This window comes from Zosterops lateralis (genome assembly GCF_965231275.1).
Source record: "Zosterops lateralis genome assembly, chromosome: 10".
NCBI classification, from domain to species: domain Eukaryota; kingdom Metazoa; phylum Chordata; class Aves; order Passeriformes; family Zosteropidae; genus Zosterops; species Zosterops lateralis.
Window position 1 is genome coordinate 4,241,850 of NC_139770.1, and position 19,766 is coordinate 4,261,615.

Sequence of the window (19,766 nt, forward strand, 5' to 3'; positions counted from 1 at the left end):
TGGGTTAGAAGTAAGGAGAAAACAACTATGAAAGCATCAGTATTCAGATACTTGTGGGTGAACTGTGTGGTCACAAATAACCTTTTCTTATTATTCTCCAATTTGTGCAACGGTCCCAATAAACACTGTGTGGATAAATAACTATGGTCACCGTGAATGCTGCTGAAGATTCCTTTAAGCTGTCAGGTTTTACAGAGCACTGATCATCTTGTTTTTCCATAAAAAGCCCAAACCTTACAAACCTCAGAACTTTTTTTCCCCTCAAGTTCTTTAATCCTTAAGATGAACTATGGAAGGAGGAGTAGGAAGAGGGAAGGAGATGGGTAAGAAAAAACAGAGGGGAGGAAAATCACAATTTACATCTGTATTTAATTCCAGAGAGTTAGTTGCCTTCAGAAGTCCTGCCAGCCACTTGATACTTTTGTACACAAAGATATATCAAACAATATATCTGCCCAGGGCTTCCCTGTGGCACAAAGGGAGCTTCCCTCTCTGTTCCCTGACCTGCAGACAAGTCATGGGAGACCCAAGGGTCCTGCTCAATCACCTTTTTCCCCACACACACCACACATTTAGAACCTAAAATATTTATCTGCCACTTTTATAAGGATCTGAGCATCCCACTGTGCTGCACTCGGCGCTGGGGCACCATGAGGCTGCTTCACCTCCCCTTGCTGGGCAATCAAAGGGATCAAACACGACACCCTGTTCCCCAGGGTGGTTGTGTTATATGTACTGTGGGTGTCATATCTGCTGTGTGTGTTACATGTGCTATTTCTGTCTATGTGTGCTAAATGTTATATGTGCTAAGTGTCTTATATGTGTTATTTATGTTTACATGTTCTATATATATGTTATCCATCATGTGTGTTATATGTATCCGTAATAGCTGTTATATGTTATATATGTTCTGTTACACGTGTTCCGTGTGCTCTATGTGTTATCTGTGTTATTGTAACCTGTGTTACGCCCTGTTTTCCCCGGCACGAGCCCGTCCCGCCCGGTCCCGCCCGGTGCCCGCGCTGGGCGGGCGGAGGTGGCGGCCCCGCCGGGCGGGAGCGGCAGCGGCGGCCGCAGGTGGGTCCGGGGCCGGGCGGGGAGAGCTCAGCCGTCCCCTCGGAGCCCCCCGGGCCGCCTCTTCTCCTCTGGCTCCGGAGAGGAGCAGGAACCCGCCGGGAGAGCCGGGGGCGGCCGGGAGGAGGAGCGGGAGGCGCCGGCACCCGCGGGGTCCTCTGTGCGCAGGATGGGGCTGTGCCCGCTCGGCCCAGGACAGGTAATCCCGCCTTACAAGGTTTATTATTATTATTATTTATTACTATTGCCTTACCGAAGGGGACCCCGTTTGCGTGCAAGTTTCCTCCTTTCTGTGTACACAAGTGCAGCGTCCAGTGCATGAAGACAAACCCCGCCGGAATTGAGCCGGACTGTAAAGGCAGATCAGGTTCCCGAGGATGCGCTTGTGCAGATGAAGAGTGAAGCGGCCAGCCCAGGTAGGCTTGTAAACAAACTCCCTGGATGCTTCTCAGGTTGTGCTGCCAAGGACTTGTAGATACTCTAACTCTGCTCTCAGGACACACAAACTCAGTGGTGCACTAACACAAATGTTGGTCACAAATGACTGGCAAACTGGTCACAAACTGCAGGAGTCTGCTTCAATCGAAGCAATTCGCTGTTAACACAGAGCCTGAGTCAGTTCATTTTTACAGCTGCCTCGGCTCCTCAGCTCTGATTTGCTCTCACAGACATCGTCCTGCTTCTTTAAGGAAAGAGAGAAGAGATCAGATAAAACTGTCCATGCTGCCTTGCTGACATACACAGAGCCACCCTATGTTCATTTTCCTTAGGAATTAACACTTGGAAAAGAGTTATCATAAAGAAACTCATGGAAGTCTGAAGGGAAAACCAGCTGTTCTGAGTCTCTGCCATTGTAGTACTTAGAGATGAACAAAAAAGCCCAATTCACTAATGAAGCCCTGGTTCTTTGGGTTGCCTCGGAGTTCCAGGATTTTTGCACCGAAAAAGGAGGTGATGCTTGATGCTTTTTCTGCTTTCTGGATATTTCTGCAGTCCCAATTTCCTACAGATTCTATGAGCATAATGAACTGCGAGGCTGTGCTGCAGCATCTCCTACAGTGTCTAGTAAAATTTCTGTCCTGTAATTTTTTCAGAATATGCAGGAGCTCTGAAACCTCCATCCCTCTGCCCAGCTGGACAGAAAGACCTCTCCATGCCCTCTAAAGGAAAGGAACATAGTCAACCTAAACCTTTCCTTGGGTCATTAGCTAGAAAAGTAAATTATGTTGACCTCTTAACTCTCAAGAATGTAATTGAAAGAAAACAAAATTTGGGCAGTTGTTGATAATTTAATGATGAGTTAATGAGGCTTTTTATTCTTCATTAAGGGCTCTGAAAAATTCAGACAAATTGGGTAGTTGCTGTGATGGAACTAATTGGTAAAGCTACACAGAAATAAATTTTCACAATTTTTTTTTCTTTTCAGAGATGAAGCACTGCGCCCTGTGACATTTATTTTTCCTGTTTCCACCACTGGAGGATGGCTGCCAGACTCTGTGAAAATGGTTCTGGTCAGTACCACTGCACCCACACCAGCCAACCCCTTGAAATCAGCTACATGTTGGTCCTGATTATGCTTGGAAAAGTCTTCCTTGATTTCTTCATGTTGCAAATTAAGCCAAAGCCTGTGAAAGTCAGTTTTATGGGATACTTCTGCATTTCAGTGGCACTTCTCGATTTCACACTGCTGCTGAGTATGTGTTTCATTTTCTGTTTTGAAGACTTTGCGCTCTGGGGGGTGCGATTCACAGAGTACCACATCTGCCTCCTCACCCAGATCACTTCTCTGACCTACGGGATTTTGCCTTGCCCAGTGTATCTTGTGGCTGCTCTGGATTATTTCACCACCGTCTCCCAAACATCCCAATCCCCTAAAAGAGGTCGGAAGCTACTTTATGTATTTGCAGTGGCCTTTATATGGATTTCGGGGTTTTTTTGCACTCTGGAAGTTCCCGCTGTCTCTGCAGAGCTGGAAATGCAGAACAATGTTTCCCCTTCCCAATGCCCTGTCTCTGGCAGCCTGCAGAGCTACTGGGTGTCCTGTGCCATGGCGCTGCTGCTGGCCACGGCTCTCCTGGCTCGCTGCAAGGAGGTGACAACCATGCTGCTGTCTGCCAGGCTGCTCTCCTTATCCAGCCAGCCCGTGCTGATGTTCCCCTACGTGCCTGACAACAACAAAAACACTTGCTGTAAGTGGCAGCTCCTGAGCAGGCTCCTCCTGTGTTTCCTCGGCACTTGGGCACCGTTTGTTGTTCTCCAGGTGGTGGTTCTGCTCCTGGGTGTGCAGATCCCAGCTTATGTGGAGATGAACGTGCCCTGGCTGTACTTCATCAACAGCTTCCTCCTGGCAGCAGCCTACTGGTGCCGGTGCCACGGTGTGGAGCGGACAGAGGAGGGGTGGAGCACAGACCCCTTTGTCAGCTGGAAATTCTGCTTTATGCCGTTCAACAATGAAAGCACAGAGACAGCTGATAAGCCAGGCACAGTAACTGTCAGCTGTTAACGAGCTGCCGCCTGAAAAGGCTGCAGAGAAGCAAAACTTTGATACTGGGTGGCTGGGTCCTTACAGACAACACAAGGAAACGTCTCCAGAACTTCATTCCGTGGAAATAAATCCAGAGTCCAGCAATGCTTCAGTGAATATTGCACTGGAGTGCAGGACACCGAGTGGGCAGCAAGGACTGCCAAGCCAGGGAATTCAAATTACATGTTAAAAAAACCCCACTACTTATATAGGACAAGTTTTCAGTTCAACTGCATGTTTCTGACTAGAATTCTACACTTCCTTTAAATGGAATGATCTCGGGTTTTACAGTACAAAATGCAATAAAGTCTTCAAGGCTGGAGTTACATACAGATGCTGATCTAAGGGTCAAATGACTTCTTGAAGTGTATTTTGTTTTTTAAAATGTGGATTTTTGTCAGCTTGATGGAAGGTAAGGATTGCTGTTGGTTCAACGAGAAATAACTTGTTTTAGTTAAAGTTACAATTCCTACAGAAACAGAAACTTTATATAGAACAAAACCAGTGCAAGAAGTGCAACTTCCAAAACCACAGGAAAGGGGCTGTTTCATTGTTTCTTTGCTGCTGCTCCTCTAAGGCACACAAACATATTAAAAACTAAACAATTAGAGGAACAAACATCGAGGTTAGCTGCTATACTACACATGCCCAAGGTTAAAGAGTGGTTTAAATTAAAATATAGCTTATTTTGAAGCCAAAATTACTTTAAAGTAGTTAAATATGAAGTGGGACTACTTTAGCAGGGAAAGAATTAGGCTTTTAGCAAAAATACTCTCATTTTTCAAATTCTTAAGAGTTTTACAATGGATGGACTTGATTTGATTTTGTATAAGAGAAATAAATGACACACAACCAAAGCAGACAAATGAAATCAGCATTTATTTCTGAAGCACTAAACTCACAATACAATGTTGTATTGAAAGAGAAACTAAGTAAATGATGCTGTAGGTTGGTTAATTGTTCCCCAGACCCACAGGGAACAATGATTTCACACAAGAATACTCATTAAGAAAACTCTGCAGATAACAAAAGGTGCAATTACAAGCAAGTTTAAGCAGCATAGTATAAGGTGCTTTATTTCAGCATTTGTTGGATGGATTTACCCATTAACAGACAGATTGAAGAAATGTCCTTTTTACAGATCATAACAAATGAGAGAATCTAAAATTCATTCACATGCTAGTTGGTAATAGGAAAGTGCTTCTTAAAAAATGATTCACAATGTAAAGATCATATTTTTACATAGTTCATTGTGTGCTCTTCAACTGTAAAATTTAAATTTTGGGTAATAATTTATTTTATTATATATCAATTATAGAGATAGATTTGATTGCAGAATTCAATACTATATGGGTTAAATTTTCTTATAAAAGAATATTCCAGTATTTCACTCATTAAGAATACACAATCACATCTCAGTCATATATTAATCTTTGATTTCTGAAACGTATCAAAATCTGATTATTTTGATTTATTACTTTACCCCACATAGTGCTTCTTTCACCCACAGTCTGTGGTAAATTTCTTTGAGGTTTCTGTGATGTAATCAAAAGGGGACAAGCATTTTTCAGCAGTAGAAAATGGTTTGGGGGGAAAACCTGCTCAAAAGGCCATCAAAAGGACAGTAAATGATTGAAAACTGAATTTTAAAACTAGTGCAATAAGAGGAGGCAATGCTTAGCAACATAATTTGAAGTGTTTGGCACTACAAATTTCATTTTTTTATGGTGGAAAATGTACTTGGAGGAAAATTCTATTTCCATGTTAAAAGTAGGAAAGCACATGCAATGTTAACTGGAAAAACAACCCTAAGCAATCACTCCCTGCTCTCTCAAACTAGAATTGCTGTTGGTGCTGGAGATGCTACAGGATAAACCATGGCTAAACACAGGGGTTTGACACAGCATTTTCTTCAGGTTTTATAGAAACTGAACACCCACTGAAATGGGGCTGACAAAATATTTACAAAACCTAATTCCATTTAAAAATCAGCAAATGCGTCAAATATAAGAATGCACCAGGCATTTCAGAATCATGAAATGACTAATCCCTACAGACTCTGCAGGCAGGGGGAAATTCCTCTTTTAAACACCAGATGAAGGCAAAGCTATTTTCATGTTCACTTCAGGTGTGTTTTGCATGGTGAGTCTCACCCTTTAGAATCACTAACACACAGAGAACTGGAACTGCAACCAGTTGGGTGAGGCTGCTGACATGTTTTATTTATCAGTGTGGTTCAGCTTCCCAAGCCCTAATTAAAGTTTACACAACCCTGTCTGCCCTAACGTGCCAGAATTCCTGTAGCTGCTGCAGTGCTCCTAAAGCCACTTGAAGTTTTTAACATTTTTTACAGGGAATCCACAACATGCAGCCAAAGCAAATATTAATGGACTGATGGTACACCACTGTTTTTACTTGTCAGATTTATTCTTACTTACTTTTTTGTGGAAAAGTGCCAAAGAGCATCAACTTTTAGGCTGTCACCTCCATGGAGGAGGCAACAGTGGCACTGCAGGCCTCTACCAACATCCAACTGTGGTGCCTGAGCCTGCCAAGTGACTATTTTAAAACATATTAATGGTAACTCTCTTTGCAAGCCCACTTTTAACCTTGGCATTCATGGAGGGAGACACCAGCTGTGAACTGATCTCCATCCTGTTGCCTTCCTAACAATTGTCTTTCCCCCTGTGCATTTTCTTTTTCTTTTTTTTTTTTTTTAACCTGGTGCTTCTGGGCTGTCCCAGCATTGGTGCCTGGACCATCCCTCTCTAGAACAGGGTGACAGTTTCACTGCCAAAGAGGACAGAAGCTATGCCAGGAAGGTGGAAATATCTGAAATAAAAGAACTTCCGATAAACCACTGCTACATCTCCTCTGTACATCACTTCTTGAGCTGTGTCAGCAACTAATGGCCTTAACCCATTCAAACACCTTAATTTTTATAAGATTATTTGATATGCTAACAACAGCTAAAGTGTTAACCCTTTATGGGAGACTTCTGTACTTTTCTCATTTAAAGAATCTCTTACAAATCAACATTGATTTTAATGAGATATTCTATGTGGTTTCAACTCTAGACAGAGTATTTGGCACTCAATGATACAACCCTTCATCTTTACCCACATCTTTCCTGGTCAGTACTGGCTTGTTCATTCTGTAACACAAAGACTACTTGGAAAGGAAGTTGGGTGTGCAGAATCCCTCATTGCTCTTTCCAAAACTGAATTTGCAAAAAGCTGCCAGAGGATGGAAGGATCCTGGCTGGGTAGTGGAGGACAACACAAGCCTTCCACAGGCTGCCCAGGCTTCACCCACAAAGCAGATAAACCTCAGGAATCAAAGACATTTGTGCTTCAAGCCTAATCCCATGATCAGCACAGACACCCTGATTATTACCTAGCAACACCACAAGCCTGTCAACAACTCTATGTACCAAAGCAGTACTTTATAAACACAATTAGAGTGCTCCTTCAGTGTTACATATTGCACTTAAAGTGTTTATGATCACAATTCTATGAATGCACAATTGTGCTCGAGTTACAACTACTTCCACGTGGAAAAAATCTTTTAAAATCTAATTTTTCTAGCTCCTTACTGTACAGAGTCATTTGGATAAACAGGAATACTTTCTGGAAGCTTAAAAACTTTTAACTTGAAATCTGCTCATAACACTGGCTCCCAGAACTGTGCTTCAGAAAAGTTAAATCCATGGCTACAAAAGCTGGACTATGAGCTTACTCCATACCTGTAATTACCAGCATATTCACATCTCTGATCTTTGCTTTTTCCCTTCCACTTTGCTGTAAGAGATCAGAAAATACTATGGAACCTTCAAGTGAATGAGCAGGTGTGTGTTTTAATGCAGAGTTTACACAAACCCACACAGCAGCTTAGGATGGGGCCTTGAGAACATGTGGAAGTGCTGACCATGAGACCCAAGGGATAAAGCAGGACACAAAATGCTCCAGCCCCCAGAGCTGACAGCCAGGAGAGCAAAATGCCACACTCTGAAATTGAGTGGGGAAGGAAATGTCAGATTTCCAAAGAGGTGAGGATGGTAAAAACAAACCAGGCTGATTCACATGGATTAGGGTAACGTGTGCTCACTGCCCTGGTGCTCAGTCTGTGTCCCAGGCTCTGACTCCACCAGCTTCCTGAAAAACCTTCCTGAAAACCCACACAGCTGGCACTTCTCTTTTTCAAATGTCATCATTTGCAAAGCCATCCAGGGGATGTAACTACAAGAAACCTTTCAGGTCTAAATAAACTCTCATTACTAGAGGCAAATTCTTTCAAAATTAATTTAATTTAGCCTCATCTTAAATGAGCAAAGCATTAAATTAATTTAAAATTTCTTTCTCCTCACAGTATTTCCTGTCTGAAACTACGATGCAAGAGTGACTTGAAAATTAATTCACTCTGAGCAATTAATACTTTACACTGAAATTATTCATTGATAGCTCTGCTCATACCTGTTCCACTCAGGACTGAACAGGAAGAGTGTATTTAAAACAAAATACTCAGTCATTATCTGCAGCCTAAAAAAATAAATGAGGAAATATCTGGTTAATGATGACAAATATATTTCTAAGTATATGCTAACAGGACATCTCTATACACTACTGGTGACAAAACAACCCTGCAAGCTTTTATACATGCTGAGTTCTAATATGAGCAGTCTCAGTATAATCAGAACTACTCATGTTATAAATTATGGGTATTTCTAATTATTTGCAAAACCAGGACTCAACACAGCTGTCACTGAATTCTTTGATCACTCAGAGCTGTAGATTTGTCACTGTATAAGAAATCTGTTGAGCTCCTGAGGTGGAAGTTTCTGCATGGATATTGTGGTATTGGAATGAGAACCCCCATCTGAAATTGGCATTAGCTGTAGCTGCCAGGCAATGACAGCCCAGCCCAGCCTCACAATGAACTTCCACTCAAATTACACTTCAATGTTTTTGTACCTGGATATTTCCTTACGCTTCAAGATACAGAAATAATGCAAAATCTATCACAGATCTGCCTGAACAGTTGGTTTTATCCCATCCTTTCCTTTTCCTGCCAGATCTGCAGTTACAAAGGACTCCATCTCTTCTATCCAAAAGGCTGGATTCCTTTTTGGACAAAGCACAGGTGGAAGTCAGGGGGTAAATACCTGCTCTCACAAGAAAGAAATGAGGAAATGGATGCTTGCAGGACATAAATCTTCTATTTGAAATGTGTCGTTGACAAAGATCTAGCAAAGGCTTTACCCCCCATCAAGAACTTTATTTCTGGAAAAAATATGATGAGTTAATGGATAAAGAATGAATTTACTCTGCAGCCTGTTTAAAAACCCTTCAGACACTCTCTGGTGAGCCAAAACAACTGGTACTTTAAGTCAAGCTTCCTCAGGGGAGTGTCCTGCTCCTGCTGCAAAGCAGGGATGCTGAGTGACAGCCAGACGGATCAGGGGAGGCTGCACACACATCTTGATCATTCATGTGCAATTCTTTAAAACCCCAAACAAACCCTGAAGCTGAGACAAGTGTCACAGTTCTGTTCTACTGGGTGAAATCTTGACAGCCACCTTCAGCCCAGTGCTCTGCAAATGCAGTTTCCACTAAGGAATAGTGGTAGGATGGAGAGTGGTGGAGAAACAGGAAGGGAAAAAGCCATGGAATGTATCTCCCTTCTGAGCTATTCCTACAGAAGCTGAAATACTAAAAAGCATTACTGTGAGGGTAGCCTGCAACAGCAGAAGTCTGAATACAGAAAGAAAAATCCCAGGAAATAAAGAGACTAAATAGGTTTCTTGTAGACACATCCTGTGGAAACAAGTATTAAAATACAATTAAAATCTTTAATACTTCTTTTGCAAGAGGGTACAGCCTAATGTGTGAGAAAGCCTTGGGAAATAATTGTATAAGCCTGGGAAAACCTCACCTATCTGAACAGCAAGTGGACATAAAAGTTCTGGTTTTGGAGGACTGTTACTCTAAGTATTATATTACTTTTTTGAGCAAATTCATAAGCTTCCCACGTAGACTTCAGTTGCACTTGGAAATTTCCAGCCTACTTTCACATCCAAGTGTGATTTTTTAAAATTGATTTTATTGACACAGCTACACTGGCAAACATTCCCATACAAGGGCACTTCTACCAGTACAGGTGACACAGTATAGCTGTGTCTGCTTTTAAGTTCCAGTTCATTGCCAAAATCACTGAAGAAAAAAAAATTTCAATATGCATAAGGCCCACCTTCTAAACTGTTGCATTCATGAATATTTAAAGCATAACTCATTATCTGTGGCTTTCCCAAACCCACAGGGAATGTTACATACCAGATGAACAGGACCAGATGTGCCTTACTGGGGTCTGCTCTGAGCTCCTGGCACCTGGCAGTGATTACGGCTGAGCTGGACACAAACACTAGCTGGAGAAGCTCTCCTGAAAGCTGTCTAACAAAGCAAAATTAAAGCAGCCATGAAATCCTCATGCATGTAACACTGATTAACTACAGGTCTAAATAAGACCTCTAAGTCCACATTTTCTAGTACACTTTAAGCCATTATCAAACCACATTTATGTACCCCTACTTTTTATATTGCCTAAGAACAATACAATCAGAAGACAGATTAAAAATTAGCCAGTGAGATTTCTGTATAAAAATAATAAAACTTTAAGACAAAAGCCAAAGGATAAATATCTAAGATATCTTTAGTCTTCAGTTAGCTCATCAAAACAGAACATATCCTTTAGAACATATGTTACAGATATGCTACACTGTATATCTTACAGAAATGCTACAAATGGGAACCCACTGTCTCCATCATTTCAACGTTTTTCAAATTAACATTAGCAAACGTTGGAACTTCAACTAAGAAGTTTATTTTAAAACAGTAACTGAAAACAGGAAAAAAAACCCAAAAAAACCCCCAACAAATTAGAAAGTGCTTAGCGACTTCCCTCCAAAATAAACCCAGGCATCAATTCATCCTCTAAAACTTTGGTGCTGTTTGGGTAAGAGCTCTCACCACACACCAGTGTGCAACTGCAGTGTGTTGCCCTAACTTGCAGCTTCAGTGGTTAATAAAAACATTAATAACATCTGCTATTAGCAAGCTCTAACAGTTGTAATTAAGAACAATGATTCTAACGTTGATCTCCAGAAGGTGTAACGGTAGAAAATCTGTTAGTGGAAACAAAGCAATAGTCTAATTGAAGGAAAATGAAACACAGATTTTTCTGTAATCCAAATTTACTCTTTAAGGTCATCAGTTAAATAATATACATATTAATCTGTCTGTCACAAACCTGCCTTTTAGCCAGTGTATGTGCATTGACTCCTTTTAATCTAGGGCAGCAGTTCTCAAACTTTATGTCAGTTCCTCTTCTCTTCAGGAATACTGTAGAGCCCCCTGAATACCTCCCTACACAATCATATATTATGCATTAATTTGCATAAAATACAAAAAAATACATTATTTGCAGACACATACACATATTTAATTCAAATATACACAATGACTATCAGCACACGTACCTTTCTTTCCCTAAACAAGAGCTTAGGGACCCAGGTCTGTACATAAGGGGAGTGGAGCCGCAAAAGGGAGGGAACAGGAGGACAAAATACATCCATGAACATCTGTGCACAGGTGGTGGGGAAGCAAAGGCCAAGAAAGTGCTGTTGCCTCAGAGCCCAGGCAGCTTCTAAGAGCATCAGCAACGGGGGAAATGGATTTGTTCCACAGACTGTGAGAGAGGGAAGATGGAGGGGGACACTAAAATCCCACCATCTGGGTCTGCAGCATCCAAGACAAAATCTCCTGCCAGAGGAACAAAGCAGGGCCCTGGATATTTCTCCCAGAGTTGCTGACATTGGCATTCCTCCTGCTGACCTGCAGCTCCAGGCTCCCTCATGGCAGCAGCAGCTGCTCCTGCACAAGCTCTGTGCTTCCTCAGAGCACAGCAAGCACAGCTCACACTGGCCACTGGACAAGGAAAAGGTGCTTGGAAGCTTCCAGTGAGGCAATGGGAATGCACTACATTGAAAGACATGTTAGAAGAGGTATCGAGAAAAAGAACATCTGAACTATGCTGTCCTTTCTCTACCCCCAGCAGTCTCTAAAGCAACTTGTCTCAACATGAGCTGGTCCTGGCTGCACTTTTCAGCCCCTCACACCCAGGCATTTGGGAACTTGAACCCTGAATGCTCACACACTTCCTCAGGGTCCACTCTGAGCCCCCATTTGGGAACTGCTGGTCTAGCTTAACTAGCAGCATGTGAAACTACAAACCTAACACTTAATGCCCCCTTAGTGCATAGCAGCATTCAAAGAGTAAAGTAACATGTGCTTCAGTTACCTCTGGCTGGAGTGTCAGTAGCCTGATCATGAGGATTTTGATGGGACATCTACATGGTTTAGAGTATTTTACAGACTTCATGAAAATACTATAGTGGCAGAGATGAGGGTAAGCCTACATGAGGAAAACCAGCTGCCAACCTACCCCTTACAAACAATTTGCTCAAGACTAAAACAAACTCAGAGAGCACAACTAAATGCATAGCATTTTACTGGTACTAGTGCTTCCACAGGGCCTGTGGACACTTCTGTTAGTTCAGTCCAAACACTGCTGTATGTGGGAAAAATCCTTCAGAATACAGCAACACAATTTAATGGTGTCTAGATTGGAGTGGGGACTGGGGTGTCAACCATAACTCATAAGATGAAGTACATGTTGAAGAATATCTAACCTATCACAGCATATTTCACTTCGTGTTTTCCCATGAAAAATTTCAACTCAAAGCATTACTCAGGCTTTACTATAAACCTATTAGTTGTTGAAAACTACAGAGGACTCCTGGTATAATCAAAGGAACATTTGAAAGTCTTTACGTGGAGAGAGCCCCACCTACTTAACAAAACATCACAGTAACACTCATGCCACAGTGAAGATGTTGGCATATTATTGTCAGTTCTGTCACTGAGAAACTGTTGTTTAAACCTTCATGTTCACCTCCTAGGATTCCTTCAAGGAATTGATACGTGCACAGATTTTCAATGCAGGTCCAAGCTTAATATTCATTGCACTCATAAGGTGATCCTCCTTCAACAAGAGGAGAGCTTGTCCATCAATTTCTTGTGCTCTAAATTCATCTGCAATATCTTGGCAACCTAAAGGCAATAAAAAATATGATTACTGGTTTAGAAATGTCCATTCTTAGATTCAATTATTCTGTCCACACCAGAGCTTTTCAGCTACACATTTTCCAGTGCTCATCCCTTTAGCATGCTGAAGCTGAATTACATGCAAGAGTTCAATATTATGATGGGAATTCTGAATAATATGAAAGTAATTTTTACTACAGCCTTTAATTATACTGTATTTATTGAAGAACTACTCACTGGGAATTTCAAGTCCCAGCAAAGACAGAATTTTCATTTTGTTAAGAGGAACAACCTCTCATCATTGGAAGAGATTGGGAAAACAGCACTGAAATAGCAATCAGGAACATAATTCAAGTGGGTTCTTTCCAGCAATAAAAAGATACTATTACCTAATTCTATAAAAGATAACTGTATTATACTGCTATGTGTAGTGAGAACATCTAAATAGCTACAATTTCCAAAAGGAGTTAATTCCATCTCTGTGTTACACCAGAGCTAAGGAAATGCAGTTTTGACTTTGGCACAACCATCTCATGAAGGTATTTATCGTTGGTTATCAGAGTGAATATTCCACACACAGCAGTAACTCACTTCACAAGTGCAACTTTAAACTGGTTGGATCTTTTTTTCCACGTTAAACTCCTTTTCTCAACATGAAATACCAGTTTCAGGTTACTGAAGATCACAACATAAAAAAAGGACTCTACAGGGGTTGAACTGCCCCAAGTAACTGAGGGGCCCTTTCCACCGCAGGACCCTGTGGAAATAAAGGTTCCTCCAAAGATGTTCTGGATGTGTGGCTGAGCAGAATCAGCCAGTCTTGCCTGACTTTATGGCAGCTCTGTTAGATGGAAAAATGTTCTTCTAACAACATCCATGAGAGCACTCATTGTCAGTTTTTTATTTGCAGCTTCTTTTCCCCACCCACATTTTTATGGGTTTTTTAATACTTTTGTGTTTTCAATCCAGCAGTCTCTCCATCTGTCTCAGAGCCCTTCAGACACACTTGAATTTGTGCTCCACCTTCCATGCCTGATTTCAATTATTCCTCGAGCTAGCTTATTTTTTGGCATTTTTATATTTTCCCATTTTAAAAGTACACTATAATAGAGATATGGAATTACTGTGAAGAACTTTTCTACCTAGATGACAGCAACTAATTTCGTATTCTCTTATGTGTTCAGACTTAAATTTCATAAAGAATAGATACCCTAATTTCCTGATGGATTTACAAATGTGTACAAGGCAAATGGAAAGAAAATGTGGAAGGAAGTATCAACATCAAAATCTGAATTCATTTGGATTATTACTGTGTGAAGGTTGTAACATTCAAAGTTGGAAAAAGTTAGCTTTTCACAAAGAATAAATTCTTCTTATTGATTTGTTAAACAGACCTCATGCAACAATTAGCTCTGACATCATCATAAAGGTTTTCTTACTGAAATGCTGACAACAGATATAAAATCTGTAAATCAAGTATTGAGTATTTCTGGGAAAGGTACCATGGCATGTCTGACTGGAGACCTGGACATTGCAATTGTCAGACCACAACATTCACAAGAAATCTGAGAGATCAGGAGAAGTTCCTGCATTTAAGAACAAAACTTAAACTTAATTGAAATAGGAATCTGGATGTTTGTTGTTGCCAACTTTTCCCTTTAAGCAATTTCCACACAACTTCTTAAACACTTTTTATCAAACTCATTTTTGGAAAAGCAGAGGATGGAAGTTGAAGGTACTGCAGTTCCCTCATCCAAGCACATCTCAGTATATTCTTAAGTACTTTTGCAATTGCTTCTTGTGCAAGAACTTGGCCAAAAAAAAAAAAGGTGGGGAGTGGGTGAAAGGTCATTTATCTTGCAACTGAAGAAAGGAAGGAGAACAATTCTGCTCAGCTTGAGCTGTTCCCAGAAGAAGCAACTAACAGTGCAAGTGTCCTGGACACTGACTTCTCCAAAAGGCTCCAGAGGAACCCAGGAAAAGCCTGACAAGGACATGAGTCCATTTCAGCTACAGACTTCACAGAGAGCTGTAAATGAAAACAGATGTCCCTAATGTTTATGGAAAAGTTACAAATCACCATCTTCTACAGCATGGCAGATGGCCTGCACAGACTGCACCAAGTACATATATAATATAAAATGCCATATTGAAAATCATCTATATTATTTCCTGCATTAATCAAGCTTGAAGTATATGATAAAATATTTTTTCAAGAGAGTGACTTGAGAATATACTGAAAAGAATAAACCCCAAAATTACCTAAAAAGCCAAATGCAGCCATGTAGCAATAAAAATTCTGGCAGGTTGTGAATACAGCTTTAAATATCGACTGAACTTTTTCTTAAAAGAAGTATTTGAGAAACTAGGCATTCATATGGAGAGGAATGAGTAATTATAATACATTTTCATTACATACAAATAAATAGAAGTTTGTTTAAAATCAAAGATCACCTTGCTTATAGAACACAAAAAACTAAACCAGATCCAGCAGCTGATGAAATATTGCAAAAGTAATTGTTTCAAAACAGAAACCACATTTTAAGAATAAAAGGTTTGGCTTCATACTTGCAAGTGAATTGTGTTTACGTGGCACGTCAATTATTCTAGCACAGGAACCACCATTTATTGAGAGCCTAGGATTAGTTATTGAATTATCTAGAGCCTGAAATCCATAAAAACAGTAACTGAAAACAGCAGTGATAGAGCTACACTCCATAACAGCTCAAGTACAGAAACAGGAATGATCACATCCCAAACCTAAGGAGCTTTGCTTGTTTCTACAGACATCACTGCAGGCTCCCAGAAGCAGACAGTGTTACTGAATTGCAACTAACTATCAGAAGAAAGGTACTCCAAGGATGACTTCTGTTGATTTCAGACATCACTCACTCAATTCTTTGCCTGACCTACTACAAAAGACTGTCTGTCATAATGTATGTGTATGATTTAGCAGTGAAGATATATTCCTTACAGGTTAATAGTCTAATGGGATTCACAAAAAAAATGGTTGAGAATTCCAGAAAAAGCAGAAATCTGGGAACAAATGTAGCTTGGGTTTTAATGGGTGAGCAATAAAAATTCTGGTATAATTGCTACTGTAGAGATGTGTCTTGTTATCTGTAGGGGTTACAGTGTCTAATCAGATAAAATCCTTGGGAAAAGGTGGGGAGTGAAGCTTTAAAGGTTATGATAGTTAGGAAGTAATAAATGTCAAATAACCTGAAGATGACAAAGGTAACTGTGAATATTGAGCTAAAGGAAAGTTTGTGAACAAGGAAAAACCAGATTGTTCTTTCTAAGAACAAACTGAGACTAGCAATTTGCAGAGTTTCTAGGCAGAAGAAGGCAAAGCTATGCAAAATAAATTTTAACTTTATAACAAAAACTTGCTTATTCTTTTTTGACTTGTATCATGACAGGTCTTCAAGGGAAATAACACTGCTCTTGCTTTTTCTACTGGATCAGCAGCAAGGGACGAAGGAAGAGTAGAAGGAACAAGAGAGGAGGGAAGAGAAGAAAGCAGTGTAACAGGGAGAAAGTGTGTCTGATCTCTCTACTGACCTCTTGAGAGAAGTCAGACTGAAGGAAGGAACAGCTCTAATCTCCATCAGCTGAGATGCAACAGCAGAAGTGGGACTAGTTCTACCAACATGAGATTTGTGCTGAAGGAACAAGCAAGAGGAAACAAATCACATTCCAGTGTCTACCACCAGCTAACACTGCTGCTGTTACCACACCACCTCCTCATCACAGCACTGCTACAAAGCAAGGAACTTCACTGTTAAAACCAACACAGAAGAAGTTATTGCCCATTCCATACCAGGCAGAGAATGTATGAAGGCCCAAACTTCATCGACAGTCCACACTGAGGGGTCAGTTTGCACCACTGGTAACAGCTCGATGCTCTCCGGCATTTTCCGCACCCGCAGCTCGCGGAGCTCCCGCTCCCTCTCCCGCTCACTCTGCCGCCGCAGCCGCGTGGTCATGGCTGTCGGAACGGAGTCTTCATGAGGAGCCAGATCTTCTTCTGCAGATGGATAAGTAATTGGAAGCTGGAAAATGCAGTAACTACAGTATTAGGCTTTATTTGCAAGTCCCAAAGCAGTGCCATAGTTTTAAGCAAATGTTCCACAGACCTGTCTAAGAAAATGATCTCGTGACGCCCCCTCAGGGCCGCTCGGCCGACGCCCGCGCCGCCCAAGACTTTGGCTATCTGACTTCCGATTCCAACGACTGGTCTTGTCTGATGGAAACAGCCCAAATTTCTTAGTGCAACTAAGGCTGTGCCTAAAGAAGTAAGATATATTCAATAATGCACTAGTAGGGTTTTTTTTGACTGAATTTAATTAAGTAACCATGAAATCACAGTGTTGTAGAAATGCTGCTTAATGGCAACAACAGCTGTCACAGAAATAAAAGAGAAAGGTACCTCAAAGGCCATTTGTTCAAACCCTCATCTTGTTGTAGGATCAAATACATCCAGATTACCCCTGGAAGATGTCTGTCCTTCCCATTCTTAAAAATTTTCCATGATAGAAATACCTTTGCATTTTATGGCATAGTATAGTTCTGCTGTGAAATGTCCACTAAAACCTAAAATAACATTGTATTTTCTGGTTCCATTTTCTCTACCTAGCTGATACCCAGTCAAAGGAGGATAGAGGCAAAAATCCCATGTTAAGGTAAAGGACTAAACCCCTTTAAGATTATTTTGCTGGTGGTGTCCCAAGAAGTACCAAATCAATTATATATATATTCCCACCACCTAAATGGGAATGTAGCAGACATATGAGAAAGGTCATGCCCAGACACACTGATGCCAAAAAAGAGCTAAGTGACATCTAGAAATGGGAAACTATTCCCCATTTCTAAAACTTATGGTATTAAACACCAACTTTCCAGATGTTAACTGTGAATTCTTGCTCTCTTAACCAAGAGAGATTAATCCATTAACCAGACAATGATAAACAATAACTACATGGAGTTACCTTTTGGCACAGGATGTGGAGCAGAATCTTTTTGACCGCAGAAACTTATTGGGATATCCCATTTTTCCACAAAATTCACACTTCAGAAGATCATTGTCAATTTCATCCAGTCCCTCTAAAGAAGGAAGGAGGAATAAAGTCGGTTTCAATGATACAAAATTATGTTCCCATCTTTCACCTCAAGTAGGCATAAGATCTTCAAATATTTAACACATTCAATTAAATACTTTGATTAACAGACAATTATGCAAAGCTACTCAAGTCATAGATTTCATTCTGTCTAGAAAAGATCTTGAGTAAACTGAACCTCAATGAACCTTCAATTATGTTATTCAATGAACTTAATCAGTTTTTGTTGAATTTCAAGCCATCCATGAGCAGGTCTGCCCTCAAACACAGCAAGCAATTAAAAAAGAAGGGTTACATTCCTCATGAATTGTTTCATAAAGAATTCATTAAAAGAACCAGGCCTTCCACAGTCTAAATGCAAACTCTTCCTGTAATGACATAATAAATTAACCTTTTAAAGTACTTTCTTTGAATAAGCAGCTGCTACAACCAAAGGGACTTGTGAAAGCAAAGAAAACATTGAATCTTGATATCTGTAACATTCAATCTATGAAAAAGATAAGCTGCATGCAATGAAGAAAAGGATTGTGGCATCTGCTGACTTACAGCTTAGTGTTACAGAATATTTTTCTGTTCCTGGTGAGGTGAGATGGCCCTTTTCCTGCTCTACAAAAAGCACTAGAGCAGCAAAGAGCTGGAAATACTGAGAAGGGTGTTAGAAGCGTGTTTGTACCACACACACACAATCATAGCCTGGTTTACTATCAGAAAATCTCCTCTACCCAACTTGTGTGTAAGTGGATGTGTCTCTATGTTGGATGTCTCCTACCAGCTCATCTAATGAGTAGCTACAAACTCTATACGTAAACCTAACACCAGCTGTCAGGAACAGCAACTAAACCCAAAACTGTGAGTATTTGGATAATTCCACAAAACAGACAAGCTGCCTGAAATCTGAGACACATCATAGTGTTAATACTGATAAGAAAATTTAATTAATATCTAATGAAACAAATTAAGAACAAAATAACTGCTGCAAAGAATTCTGATATGGAAGAGGGAACAGAACTATTTTAAGAGAATGAAAGAAAGAATTGCATTAAGACTAAATTTAGGCAGATCACCAAAAACAGCTCTGGTGCAAGAAGGATACAAGCTGTGGGAAAGAAAACCCAGAGGCGGCAAAAAAATTCTGAACTTTCAAATCTTAGATTTGAATTTATAGAAAAATGTGTGTTCACAGAATAATTGGGTTTTTCTGGGCCAGGCCACAGTTTAATTCCCATTTCATAGCACACAGAACTGCAGGGGGGAAATGGGTATTTAAACAAAAACTACAAACCTTCTGCAATCATATCCTCTATTTCTGTGTCTGATGAGTTGTCTGCATGTTTTGTGTTCTGCAAGTCTGATTCAACACACACCACACTCATGATCTGACCCTCCACCAGCAATCTCTTCTCTGCAGGCTGCTCCACCAGCAAAGATGAACGACTGACCTGGTGCAATAAAAGCAAAGCAACAGGGAGTAATTAACATTATTCACAACAGTGAATAATTAAAAACAGTATTTGTGACTTAACAGTTGTAACTGAGAAGATGATCAGTTTCTACTTCATATCAATGAAGCGCAATTATATCGTGCCAAAGCTCATTTCTCAAACAAATTAAGACTCACTCCTGCTCTGCAGAGTTTGCAATTACATTTAACAAAGGAAGAAACATATTATATGTGAAATGGAGGAAAGGGAAAATGAGACACACATTAAACCAGTAAGACAGGTTTTAAATTATCAGTTTGTGATTTAAAATTTTCAACACTAATTACACCTAGCCCAGTTAAGAGCTTGCCAGTGCCTGAAACAACAAATTGTAGCATTTTAGAATTTTAACACAGACTCAGATCTGAGGTTTAAATTAAGGCAGCACTTAAATTGAGGGATCTAGGAG

The 19,766-nt window shown here is 40.4% G+C and overlaps 2 protein-coding genes across 5 annotated transcripts in view; one reads left to right on the top strand and one right to left on the bottom strand.

Annotated features, from left to right (window-relative positions):
• Nucleotides 1-1,379: 1,379 nt before the first annotated feature.
• GPR160 (G protein-coupled receptor 160) lies at nt 1,380-3,958 on the top strand. Its single transcript, XM_083868852.1, has 2 exons — nt 1,380-1,490; nt 2,501-3,958. The coding sequence occupies exon 2, from the start codon at nt 2,555-2,557 to the stop codon at nt 3,575-3,577; it is 1,023 nt and encodes a 340-aa protein (XP_083724978.1). The 5' UTR covers nt 1,380-1,490; nt 2,501-2,554; the 3' UTR covers nt 3,578-3,958.
• Nucleotides 3,959-4,475: 517 nt separating this feature from the next.
• PHC3 (polyhomeotic homolog 3) overlaps nt 4,476-19,766 on the bottom strand; it is a 28,899-nt gene continuing 13,608 nt past the window's right edge. For 2 of the 4 annotated variants that reach the window (XM_083868365.1, XM_083868364.1), the window contains 5 exons: nt 19,159-19,315; nt 17,748-17,862; nt 16,896-17,046; nt 16,580-16,811; nt 4,476-12,762 (listed from right to left, as the gene is read on the bottom strand). In XM_083868365.1, coding sequence (XP_083724491.1) covers nt 12,608-12,762; nt 16,580-16,811; nt 16,896-17,046; nt 17,748-17,862; nt 19,159-19,315 — 810 coding nt within the window. In that variant the 3' untranslated portion in view covers nt 4,476-12,607. Of the gene's footprint in view, nt 12,763-16,579; nt 16,812-16,895; nt 17,047-17,747; nt 17,863-19,158; nt 19,316-19,766 lie in introns of those variants that run through there. The other 2 variants (XM_083868366.1, XM_083868367.1) reach the window with 2 other exon arrangements.

Bases quoted from the DNA above. Each gene is read 5' to 3' on its own strand.
- GPR160 (XM_083868852.1), top strand. From the start codon at position 2,555: ATGGCTGCCAGACTCTGTGAAAATGGTTCTGGTCAGTACCACTGCACC.